Genomic DNA, 12,494 nt, shown 5'->3' with positions numbered 1-12,494 from the left:
GGCAGAGCGGCGGCGCAGGACGGGGTGCAAGTGGGCCGATTGGGGAGACGTACAGGAGGAATGGCTGTGGGGGGCCAGCCGGGGTCAAGGTCGGGTGACCCCAAGGATTTGGGCCTGCGCGCCTGGTAGGGCGGAGGTGCCAGTGGCAGCCTGGAGCCGATGGTGAGGCCTCGCGGGTGTCGTGGGCACCACCGGAGGTGTGCGCCTGCTAGGGGGGCCGGAGCCCGCGGTTGGGGGGACCCGGGAGAGTCAGGGGTCCCGAGGCCGCGTGACCGGGGAGCGCCCAGACGGTAGGAGGGGACCCCCTCGGGCTGTTCGGAGCCCGTGGGACCGTGTCCGAGAGGCGGGAGGGGGGGCTGCGTGCGTGCGCCCCGAATTCCAGGGACTCTCCCCAAGGGGCGGAAAAGGCAGCTGGAGAGGGAGGGGGCCAGTAGGACAGGGGCCCGAGGAGCAATGTCCGCGGGCCTGCGGGGCGCAAAGGGGGAGAAGTGAAGCACGGGTTAGGGGGGTGCGACTAGGCGGCCTCCGGAGCAGGGGCGAGGGCCCTGCCGGCCTGTGGGCCCCCTGCGGTCACCGCCCCCCCCCCCCCCCGTGCAGCCCCCTCCAGGGACAGGCGGAGGGCGGGGTCCCAGGCCCTGGGGAGGCGCGGCTCCCCAGCTCGGGCGGGGGCGGGGTGCGGGAGGGGGCGGGCGCAGTGTCACCGCGGTTGCCGGGTAACGAGCGGGAGGGGGCGCAGCTGCGAGGGCGTGGGTGGCGCGGGGCGGCAGCCCCCTCCCGCGGGGCCTTAGGGCCGCGGGGGCTACGCGCGTCCCCAGGAGGGGGCCGGTGACCCGGGCCACAGGGACTCCAGGCAGAGGAGGCAAAAACGACGCAGACACCAGAGTCGGGTTTAAAAAAGGGTTTAATTAAATACAAGGAAGAGGCCAGGCAGGGGGGGGGGGTCACCTGAAAGCACGAGTCCCTGGGAGCCCCTCCCCCTCCCCCCTCGCGATGCCACAGCTCAGAGGCTGCAACCAGGTCCCAGTGGCCCCGAGCTCCTTGGGGGAGGAGGGGCACGGGTCTCTCCAGGCCCCTGGACGCGTCCTCAGCCTCCTGGGCCCCCGGACCCACGGTCCCCCTTCTGTGAGAGGCACCAGCCAGGGATGGGACGATCCAGAGGACGTCCATAAGACACAGGGGGAAAGGGGACCCCAGCCTGCCCCCGCAGACTAAGGCATCTCGCCGGGCGCTGGGAAGGAAGGTGTGGGCACAGACGGGCCCGCCGGGCAAGGATCCCCCCCCCCCAAGACTGGCCAACGAGACCCTTCCCAGCGCTGCTGCAAAACGGGGGCCTTCCCTGGCCCCCTCCCCAGGACCCCAGGCACCCATCCCTGGATCCTGCCAGGCCGGGTCCAGTCTACACCAACGCCACCAGCCCTCAAAGGGGAGACAGAAAGGTCCTGGAACCCGCGTCGGGACCACAAAGCTCCGGCAGCCAAGAGCAGGACACAGCCCAGGGACGGGGAGGGGTCCTCCCCCTTCTAGGGCGGGGGGTCCTCAGTCCCTGTCCAGAGTGAAATACAACCAGAGCCACAGCGGGAAGACCCCAGGAGAGGCCACGGGGCTCACCCCTGCACACCCCGTTCAGGTCCCGCAGACCTTCCCCCAACACCCACACCCCCTGAGGACAACGGACCACCCACGGGGCCCAGATCAAGAAAGGGATTGGGGCCTGAAAAAATATTTTACCCGGTCCAAAAAAACGAGCTATCCCACGGGGTTCAGGGGTCAGCCCTCGCGCTTCCTGCCCTGCAGGCAGGCCCTCGACCTCCGTCCAGGGGCACCCGCCAGGAAGAAGGGCTGGTGGCAGGATGGAGCCGGCCCCGGGCCTCCACCTGCCGGGAAGGGGCGCCTGATGCTCGATGGCTGTCCTGGTCCCAACGGAGGGACTGATTGTCACGCGATGCTGTGGAAGGCCAAAGTTGGGGACTGTGCCCTGCCAGGAGCGGGCCTCACTCACACTCACATCCACCCACCCACGGGGGCCGCTCGCTGACGCCCCCTCCTACCAGCAGAGACAGAGGAAAATAAATAAGTAGGCATTTGCTGCAGCGCAGCCCGGTATCCACCTCCCCTCCGTGTGAGTCACATGCTCTTTGGAAGAACCCGTCTCTCCCCCTCCCTACCCCTGTCTTAGGAGCAAAACCTGGACCCTCCTGCCTCCCCCCCTCCCTGCCTCCCAGCTGCCCTCCCGCCCCCTGCCGGGGAGCTGGGTGGCAGGGGAGAACCTGTGGACACCTGAGATTGAGTACCCGGATGGGGGCGGCCGGAGCCACACCCCGGATCCCTGAACATCTCCAATGGCTTTCAGTGGGGTGGGGGTGGGGGGCCGCGGTGACCCCTGGTTCACCTATGGCTCTTTGAACACGTCGTCCCTACCTGGAGAGGGGGGCTAGGGGGCCAAGTCTGAGCACTGCTTAGGTGCACCCCTCCTGGGCCGCGCCCCCCCACACCCACCCTCTCCGAGGCTGGGCGGTGGCGGCGGGGGGAGGGGAGCGCCTGCTGGCCGCCCCGGGGTTCCTGGTTAACACAGAGGAAGAGTTATCCAACACGGCTATTTACAGACCGGCGCCCCCCTCCCGGGCCACCTGCGGTCCAGTGCGCCGTGGCCGGCCCCTGGCTGTGGCCAGCGGGCGTTTTGCTGGTGCTCGGGGCCCAGGCCCAGCAGGGGTGCGGCAGGGAGGGCTGGGCCAGGGCCCTACAGGCCGGAGGGCGCGGGGCTGGGCGCGGGGCTGGGCGCGGGGCTGCCGGCCAGGCTGCAGGGCAGCGAGTCGCTGGGCGAGGTGCTGCGGGCGCCGGGGCGGCGGAGCAGGTCGGGCCGGAAGCCGGGGTGGCGGCGCGCGTGCTTGGTCAGGTGGTCGCTGCGGGTGAAGCGCTTGGAGCAGAGCGGGCAGGGGAAGCGCTTCTCGCCGGTGTGGGTCCGGTGGTGGCGCGCCAGCTCGTCGGAGCGCGCGAACTTCTTGTCGCAGCCCGGCCAGTCGCAGGCAAAGGGCCGTTCGCCTGGGCAGAGAGAGGGGAGACAGACAGACAGACAGGAGCCGTCAGCGCACGGCGGTCTCGGCAGATCCCTGGGGTCCTGGGCATTGTCCCCCCCCCCCCCCACCGTGCTGGGGGCTGCGCTCTGGGCGAGAACTGAAAACGTGTCACTGTGCAAAGAAAAGCCCCTACGAGCGGCCCTGCCCCCTGCCGCCTCGGAACCTGCAGGAAGCCCACGGCGAGCGGGCGCACCCCCAGGGCACAGGTGCCGCTCAGCGGGGCTTCTCCCCATGCAAATGGGTCCTGCTGTCCCCACCCCCGCTGTCCCGCGGGGCATGCAGGAGGCTCTGGGGGTTCGCCACCCCAGCAACCCTCTCCTTGTGAAAATGACCACCTCGGTGCAAGGGCGGGTGGAGGGGGGTGTCTGGGCAGATTCCCACGCCGGATCCGCCCACGGACCCTTGGGCCCCTCTATAGCTGCAGGGACACGTGAAGGGCCCCGGGGCCACCTGCAGCCCCACAGACCGGCGCGGGGGTGGGGGAAAATGACACAAGACCCCGGCAGAGGCTGTCCCCGGCATGTCACAGCGGGGCCAGGAAGGGGAGGGCCTGCACGGCGCCACCGGCCTCACCCCGCCCCCACGGAACAGACAGCGGGGAGGGGCGGGCGGGCGGGGCGGGCCTTCACCCAGCGACTTCCTCCGCAGACCCCTCCCACCTCCCAGGCCGGCCTCGCCCATCCTGCCCCGAGCTGCCTCCGCCAGCCCCGAGTGTCTGTCCCCCCACTGCTTCCCCCCCTCCGCCCCCCCCCCGTCTGGGCCCCAAAGGGTTCAGCCCGACCCAGCGAGCGCTGTCAGCACCTTCCCGGCGGACCCGGGGGCGCCCAGGGCCCACCTTCAGGCTGGGTGCACCGAGGGCCCCCCCCAGGGCCCAGGACCAGAGGCCGCGAGGATCCCGCAGCTTGCACCCCTGGGACCCTGGACTCCCCAGCCGCCCTTCACCCAGGAGTTGGGAGGGGGTGTGGTGGGGGGGTGGGCAGAACGTGGCCCCGAGAGTCGCGGCGCCCACCGCCCCGTGCAACACCCTTGGTGGCACTGGACGGGGCCGGACAAAGGCAGCGGGCGGGCTCCGGGGCAGCCACGCGCTCAGGCTGGGCACCCGCGGGTTACACACTGGGCCGCGCTGGGCGCTGTGGGGACTCAGGGCGACCCTGGGAGCGTTCCCAGAGGGGTGCTCCGCCTGGGACCTGAGCAAGGCCCCCCCCACACACACAGGCCCCAGGGGGGCCTAGAGGTAACCAGGCCTGGCAGGCAGGACAGCGCCGCGGGGGCGGGGCCTGGACCCCCAGGGTGACGCAGTGACACCCCTGCTCGAAAGCTAAGGGGCTGCCCCGCGGTGACGGGCGGGAGAGGCAGGGCGCTCCTGCCCCCCAGGGCCCAGGGAAGAGCTGCACCGAGCGCTCCCTGCCCCTCCCTGCTGCCGCCACCCCCAGCACCCCCAGCACCACGGCAGGAGCGGGGCTCCCGGCCGCCAGTGCCCCCCTGCGGGCGCCCTGCCAGGAGGCTGTGACCCGTGTGCCAGTGTCACCTGCGGGGGGAGGGGGCAGGGGCGCTCACACGACTGTGCGCCAGACCTCGGGAGCGCGCGCCTTCCCTGGAACAATCCTGGGGGCGGGGGACAGGTCCAGGGAAGGGCCCGGCTGGCGGCCCGGGTCGCGGCGGTGGCGGGCGCTGTCGCCATCTTGCAGGGCGCAGGGGACCGGCAGGGCCGCGGGCTCCCTCCCCCGCCGCCCCTCCTCCCCTCCGCCGCCAGCAGGTTGCAGGAGCTGCAGGAGCGGGCGCACGCGGCGCCGGAACACAGCTGCCGCACGTAGCCCGGGGACAGCGGCCGGCTGGCTCACGTGGCCCCTCCGCTGGGGGGGCGACTCCCGGCCCCGCCCCACGCCCTCCCGGGAGCTCACGTGCGCACGTGGGTGGCCCCGGTGCAGGCCCAGCCCGCGGACACCCGCCTCCCCTCCCACGGTGGGGGGCGCCCAGGAGGCTCAGAGGCCACAGCCGAGGACGTGACCTTTTGACTCGGGCTGGGCTGGGGTGACCCGGGGGGCAGCTGGCGTCACCGCGGTGCCAAGCAGGCTCCGAGACATACAGGCCAAGAGGTCCTGGGGACCTGATGCGGGTAACACGAGGGAGCCACCTGGGCCAGGACCGCTTGGCCGCCCCGGGGGTGCGGGCCCTCCAGCCTGGCTGGACAGCCAGCCTTCCCCGCGACCTCCTGAGGTCATCCTGACGGGGACAGAGAAACATGTGACCGCAGCTGACCTCCACGAATGCCCCCTACCAGGTGGCCCGAGGAGCACGGGGAGGCTGCTGCGGAGGGCAGGGAGCGCCAGGGGCTCCAGGAAGAGGCCCGAGGAGTCCCGAGAACGCCCAAGGAGCAGTTGAGGGGTGCAGCAGACAGGCTGGAAAGCTGCGGAGGTCCGAAGAGCAGGGCACGGTCCACCCGCAGGTGCTCGGGTGCCCGAAGTCCTCCCCACACCCACCGCGGGCCGGAACTCGTCACCCTGAGACCAGGAGTCTGATGCTGCAGCCCCGAGCCAGCCCCTGGCCCCGGCCTGCCCCCTCCCCCGCACACCCAGGGCTTTCCACCTCCCCCACCTTCTCCTTTCAATCGCTGTGCTGTTGCCATGGCAACCTGAGGCGGGCACCTCCTGGCCCACCTGAAGCCCTGGTCTTGGCCTGCATGGTCCCTGGCAGCGAACCCCACCAGTAGCCCCTTCCCGCCACCGCCAGCCCCCACGGCAGCTTGGGACTCCGGCCCTCTCGCCCGGACTCACGCAGTGGCCGTCAGCTGTGGCTGAGCCACCCAGCGTGTGCTGTGCCCCAAAACCTCCCAGGGCGACTCCCTGAGCCGAGATCAAAGCCAAAAGGATTACCTGGGTCCCCTCACCGTCCCTGGGCTTCTCGGCAGCCCCACCACCATCCCTCTCCCCAGCACCTCCTCTCCCACCCCAGGTGCTGCACCCCACTGTCTCCTTTCTCAGCTTCTCTGACCTTGTGCGTGGCCTCTCCTAGGTACCCGCCCCCTCACCTGGCGGCACAGGCCGCACATGCCATGGGCACCCCCGGGGTCTCCGGGCAGAGTCCGGCCGCAGCAGCGGTCGTCCATCATCTTGCTCCCCCCACCCCATGAGCTGCTGTCCCCTCCGATTCTTCAGAAGCCCGGCCCCTGCAGCCCGTCCCCTCCAAGGCCCACACTGCCTCGGCCCGCCGCCCACCCAGACTGGCGTCTGGCACAGGGGCTCGCCGAGCCTGCGGTGAGGGGTGACGACTGCCACAGCCCCCTCCCCGCCCCCCAGCACGTGTGACAGGAGACCTGCTGCCCTGGAACAGCCCGGGGCCGCGGTTAAAGGCCGCCCCCCACCCCCCACCCCCCTCACGCCCAGGGAAGCCAGCTCCTCGCACTGGTATCATCCGCCAGCTTCCAGGCCATCTGGGCCAGCTTTATCAGGGAGCCTGGGTGGGGGGTGGTTATCGCCCCCCACAATGTTGGGGGCCCTCCCCCACTCCCCAGTTCCAGCTGCACTCTGCCTGCTGGAGGTTAGGTGGAGCTCACAGGCCACTCCCACCCCCCAGGCCTGGCACTGCCCTTCCCTGCCCCCCCTCCAGGCCACCAGTGCCCTGGGCCCACCTGTCCCTAAAGGAGCTCCCTGCGCTGCCGGGGGCAGGAGGGGAGGGTCTGCTGCCCACTCAGCCCTCGGAGGGCTGTGGCTATCGCCCCATTGGGCCTCAGTTTCCCCATCTGCCTCTCCCCTGGGGCTCTCTTCAGCCAAGAACACTGCCGCTGCCGCCTTGCCCCTCTCAGGCTGCTCAGAAACACTAGGGTTTGCCCAGGCCGCCTCCCACCCTCCGTGCCCTGGGGCTTCTTCCTTGCACCCAAGTCTGTGGGCTGGCCCACCCTCTCCCTCCCAGGCCGACAGCCTGCCCTCCTCAACTCCTCTCCAGGGACCCTAATCCCTGCTCCATAAACGGATTTTCCTCTGCAAAGCCGGGCCTGCCTTCCTGCCCACCCTCCACCCTGCCCTGGGATTAAATGGAACCCTTCACCTGCTCTGACCCTCCCCACCTCACACCTCATCCTCAAAACTCAGGCCCCAGGGCCCTTACCACCAGCCCCTGCAGCCAGGGTACATACAGTCCCCTGTCCCGGGACACACCCCTTCCCGCCCCACAGGACCCCTCGGCATCACCAGGAGAGGCCTCTTCTCCATCCCTGCTGTTGTCACCTCCTTCCGTAGGCCCAGCCCTGGGGCCCAAGGGCTGCCTTGTCCCCACAGTACCCTGCACACACTACGTGCTCACCTAATGGTCCTCAAACTTCAGAAGACAAGGTTTTAGAGGAAAACCGGGGGTCTCGCCTGGCAGTGAGCCTGCAACTCCCTCAGGGGGCACTTGTCACTGTCACAACTGGGGAGGTTTCTGCACCGAGTGGGTGTGGCCAGCGATGCTGCTGAAGCCCCCACGTGCCTGGACGCCCGCAGAGAAGGCTGGGCCCTGGGGATCAGACCTTGGCCTAGAAGCTCCACGTCCACATCCGAGCTCCCTCGGGCCTGGAAGGAGCCTGAGACCCCGGGAGGCACACGGCTTGCCGCCTGCTCGGCACCGGCACTGGCACCGGCGGGGGCTCCAGGGCAGGACAGGGATGTGGAGGTTGGGAGAGCAGGGAGTAGACAGGCAGCCTCTCCTCCGCCCCCGCCCCATCTCTCCTCTCTCCGTCTCCATAGCTACAGCGTCAACTTTTCCTGAAGCTTCTAAAGTCCCGCCCCACCCCGCACAGGAGAGCTCCACACTGGGGCTGCAGGCCAGACCTGGGGGACCACACGGCAGCCCTGCCCCTGCAGCTGGTGGCCCCGCCGAAGGGCCCATGGCCCACCCGGCCTCACCACCCCCCCGGTGCCACACGGAGCGGGGACACGGGGTGCCACACTCGGCTCTGGCCAGGCCCTGCTCCACGCCTCGGTCTGCTCCTCTGTAGAACGGGGCGAGGCTGGACAGGTTCCCTTCACAAAGAGGGGTCCTCAGGCAAGAAGGGAAGGCAGGGCGCTCTCCCCAGGGCCCTCTGCGGGTGACCCAGCTGACCTCAGGTCACCGTTCCTCATCAATCTGTCGCCAGGCCCGTCCCTGGCAGTGGGCTGCACCACGCTGGCCTTGGGACGTGGCGCCCAGCCGGGCAGAAGGGCACCGTCCCCTCTACCAGGACCAAAAACGCCGAAAAGGGCCTTTAGGCCTCATAGCCCTGGGGGTGGCGGAGACGCTGAGCGCACGGTCTCAAGAACACGGGTGCCTGGAACCCTCGGGAAAGAGCGCCCAGGGCGCCCACGTCAGGACTTCCAACCTCCCTGGCAGCAGCCGGCCGGGAGCTGCGCCCTCTGGGTTCCCCCGCCACAGCACAAAGGGGGCTCACACACAGGACCCCAGAGCCACGGCTCCCCGGGGACTAGGGACCCAGCAGGGATGGCGCCCCCCCGGACACCCCCGGCCCGGCTGAAGAACCTCAATTCCTCATTTAAAACATGAGCGGCAACGTGGAGAGAGGCGCCCCCACTGCTGGACCCACAAGGGTCCGCAGGATTCAGGGACACCCCGCAGAAACGCCTCCCGGGATTCGAGCTGGGAGGTGGCCTGGCCGCCCCCTTCTGCCCACCAGAAACTTGGACAGGACCCAGAAGAGGGAAAAACAAATCATGACACCGGGGGTGGGGTGGGGGGTGGTGGTGGTGGGGGTCGGGGGGGTGGCTCACCATCCGACAACTAGCGAGGACTGGTGACAGGACAGATGCGGGACGACAGGAGGGTTGCGGTCCCTCTCCGGCCAGCCTCCCACCGCGGCACCCCTGCACTCAGACGGGCCAGCGGGGCCCTGCTCAGACCCCAGTGCCCCCCCTCCCAGGAAGGAATATCTCCCCCGAGCCCCAGAGAGAGCCCCCCCCCATCTCAGGGACTCCAGACATCCTTCCCACAGACACACACACCTCACTGCGGCTCAGGGAAGACGGGGGCTCCAGGAGGACACGGTGATGCCACCCCACGTCGGCCCTGGCTGTGCTGCCCTCTCGTGTGTCCACAAGTGGGGCAGAGCATCTAGGCCCCGTGGACAGGGATGAGGGTAGCCCAGGAGACAGGCGCGCAGCCCGAGGTTGCCTGCCTGGCATGGGAGGCCGTGCAAGGGGCCTGGGGCTGCCCAGGCTGCGTCCCCACCACACCCTAGGGCCAGCCTGCTTTCTTGAACCCTCTATACAACTGGAGCATCCACAGCACCAGGGCTGCTCACGACCCCCGCAGCCACCCTCGGAAGGCAGAGCCCACACACCCTTTACACAGATGAAAACACTGAGGCCCGCAGTTGGTCACGGGCCTGGAAGCGGCAGAGCTGGAACCCGAGTGCATCCTCCCAGCCCGTGCCCAGACGCCCACCCCTGCTCCCCTGCCCTTCCCGGAGGGCAGGACCCCCCTCAATCCTCGCGCCCTGGCCAGGCACCGAGGCCCACCTTCCCCGAGCCCCCACCCAAACCCTCAGGGTGCACGATGGGGCACCCGCAGGAGAACAAGGAGGATGACAAGGGTCGCTGAATCCTCCCTGCCACCTACCGCGAGGACCTGACTCCCTGGAGGCCGCCCCCCCCCCCGCCCCGGCGCGCACTCCCAGCCCCGCCCCCCGCCTTATTAAAAACAAGAATCGCGGGGAGCGCCCCCAGCCCGGCCCCCGCTCCAGGCGCTCTGCTGCCTGCCGGGGCGGATCCTCGCTGCCACCCCGGAGGCGGCCTCGCGGCTCCTCCCCCGCTCCACGGACGGGGAAACCGAGGCAGGGGCCGGGAGACGGCGCAACCCGCGAGCTGCGCGCCCCCGCCGCGGTGTCCCCTCCGCAGACACGAACGCGCCAGGACAGAAGAGAGAAACGGGGCCGCGGGGGAGGGGACGGCCCGGCGCCCCGGGGCCGCCCACGGACCCCGCCGCGCCGCGCGCCCCGCGGCCCCACCGTCCCGCCCGCCAACCGCGCGCCGCCCGACCGCGTGGCCGCCACGCCCCCTGCGCGCGCCCCACCCACCGAGGCCCCGCCCTCCCGGCGGCGCGGCGGCGGCCCGGGCGCGCCCCCCTCCCCGCCCCCCACGCGCCACGCAGTTTGGGGGTCCCGGAGGGGGCGGGGCGCGGGGGGCCGCGCGCGCGGGCCGGGGCGCCGGGGCTCACCTGTGTGCGTCCGCAGGTGCGACTTGAGGTGCGAGGACTTGTAGTACGCCTTGGCGCAGCCCGGGAAGGGGCAGCGGTGGCTCTTGGCGGCGGCGGGCGCGGCGCCGGGGGCGCGGCCAGAGGACGGGGACGAGGCGGCCGAGGACGAGGAGGCGGGCGAGGCGCCCCCCGGGGCGGCGCCGGGCCCGCTGCGCAGGTCGGCCAGGATGCTGGCGGCCAGCAGGTGGGGCGCGGCGGCGGCGGCGGCGGCGGCGGCGGGGCCCGGGCCGGAGGCGGCGGGGGGCGGCGGCGGCGGGCCCGGGGGCCCGGGCGGGGCAGCCTCGCGGCGCGGCGCGCGCACCTCCAAGCCGGCGGCGGGGCCCGCGCCCTCGGGGCCCGGCCGCCCGCGGTGCACCACGGCGCCCGAGGAGATGGCCATGAGCACGTCGGCAGCGAAGTAATCCACGCACGCCACGGCCGCCGACATGCCGGGCAAGGGCGCGCGGCGCGGGCGAGCGGGCAGAGAGGAGGCGGCGGGAGCGGTGCCCGTCCGGCCGGCGGCGGCTGCTCGAGTGCGGGAGGCGGAGGAGGAGGAGGAGGAGGAGGAGGCCGGCGCGCGCCGCCGCCGCCGCCGCCCGCGCTCGGCCCGCCCCGCCCCGCCTGACGCGCCCTGACGCACCGGAGCCCGCGGGGGCGGCCGCGGCCCGCCCCGCCCGGAGGACGCCCCCTCGGGGCGCACGGCCACGCCCCCCGCCCGGCGCGCCCTCCGCCGCCCTGCCCGCCGCGCGCGGCCGCCGAGGGCGGGGTCTGGGCCGCAGGAGCCGCCCCCGTCGCGCCCACTCCGCCCGGAGCGCGTCCCCGCCTGCTTCCCGGAGCGCGCCCTCCCCACGCGGGGCCCCCAGCCCGAGACCCCGCCTTTGGGGCCTGCGGCGCGCGCCCCCGTGGGCTCCTCGGAGCACCCCCTCCCCACGCCGGCAAGCTCCGCCCGTGCCCGGTGCGCCCCTCCCTCCCGGGCGCGCCCCGCCCCTCCCGGCACGCCCCTCCCCCCCTCCCGGCGCGGCCCTCCCTTCTCGGCGCCGCCCCGCCCCCTCGCGGGCGCGCCCACCCCACGCCAGGGCGCGCGGCCGGCGGGAGCCCGCCCCTTCCCCGGACGCTTCCACCCTGGCCCGGGGCGCGCCCCCGCTCTGGATGGGGGAGGGCTCCGCGCCCCACGTGGCCGGGTGGGGGTGCGGAAGCGGCCAGCCCCGCCCCCCGGCCACGTGCGCGACCCTTCCCCCTCTCCTCTCCCCGGCCCCGGGCCCTGCCTGGCCGCGCGCCCCTTGCCCCCTCGCCCCCTCGCCCCCGTCTGCGGGAGCCCCGTGCGCCTCCCCGGAGCCCGCGGCTGGGCCCGAGAGGACTGGGGCGCCCCGCCCAGCCGGCGCCGGAGAACCTGCGCTCGTTCCTCTTCCTGCGCCCCCTTGGGGGTCATTTGTGCGCACCCCCCGAGGAGTAGGGGGGGCCGGTGTCGGCCGGAGGCGGAGCGGGGCCCGGGGGTCGGGGCGAGGAGCGGGTGGGGTCGGGGCGCCTCGGCGAGGCGGAGCCTTCCGGCCCTGCCCAGGACCCGGCGCTGGGGACATCGCGCCCCGCCGCCTGGACTCGGGAGGCCCTGGGGACGTCCGGGCCGGGTGGTTCAGTGGCGAGGGCGCCGACGGCCGGGGCGGCCAAGCCCGCCGTGGGGGGCGGGGGTCACGCGGAAGTGGGACGACAGAGTGGCCCTCTCCGCGGCGACCGCGGCCCCGCCCCTTCCTAGGCCGCCGGTGGGGGCCGGGCGGTGGCGGGCGGCCTCCCGGGAGGGGAGCGGGAGCGGAGCTGCCTCTGCGTGCCTGCGGACGGCGCCGGGACCCTGGCCCCATCCCGGACTCCCGGCCGGCTCTGCCCAGCGCGCCCCCCCCCCCGCCCCCATCCCCGGCTTTCCCCCGCGTGCCCCCCCCCCCGCCCCGCACGTGGCTGAGCGGAGGAGACCCGCAGTGTCTAGAGGCTGCCCAGAGCAGGAACAGCCTCTTTGGCAGGCCGGTCCCTTTTTCCAGGCGGTGGGCTTCCTAGGTGGGCGCTGGTAGTCGTCCTTCCTGCCGGCCTGGGGTGGGGGGCACCCCCTGTGCCTTTGAAGGCCTAGGTGAGCCGCCGGGGCCAGTCCCCAGCACCCCAGCACCCCTGCCCAGTCCACGCAGCAGAGGCTCCCCCTGCCCACAGCCCGCACCAGGCACCAGGCGCGGGGCAAGC

The 12,494-nt window shown here is 72.7% G+C and overlaps 1 protein-coding gene across 2 annotated transcripts; it reads right to left on the bottom strand.

Annotated features, from left to right (window-relative positions):
- Positions 1 to 883: 883 nt before the first annotated feature.
- Positions 884 to 10,882, bottom strand: KLF16 (KLF transcription factor 16). Of its 2 annotated transcripts, none has more exons than XM_025456775.3 (2): positions 10,257 to 10,882; positions 884 to 3,039 (listed from the first exon to the last, which is right to left on the bottom strand). In XM_025456775.3, exons 1-2 carry the CDS (start codon positions 10,720 to 10,722, stop codon positions 2,738 to 2,740), a joined length of 768 nt encoding a protein of 255 aa, XP_025312560.1. In that variant the 5' UTR covers positions 10,723 to 10,882; the 3' UTR covers positions 884 to 2,737. The 2 variants fall into 2 exon arrangements, with proteins under 2 accessions (XP_025312560.1, XP_048953622.1); XM_049097665.1 differs by lacking the exon at positions 10,257 to 10,882 and adding an exon at positions 4,649 to 6,019.
- Positions 10,883 to 12,494: the final 1,612 nt, after the last annotated feature.

The sequence above is a fragment of the Canis lupus genome, chromosome 20 (genome assembly GCF_003254725.2).
Source record: "Canis lupus dingo isolate Sandy chromosome 20, ASM325472v2, whole genome shotgun sequence".
Classification (NCBI taxonomy): domain Eukaryota; kingdom Metazoa; phylum Chordata; class Mammalia; order Carnivora; family Canidae; genus Canis; species Canis lupus.
Note: the sequence above shows the minus strand (reverse complement) of the source record. Positions and strands in the feature narration are given on the sequence as shown.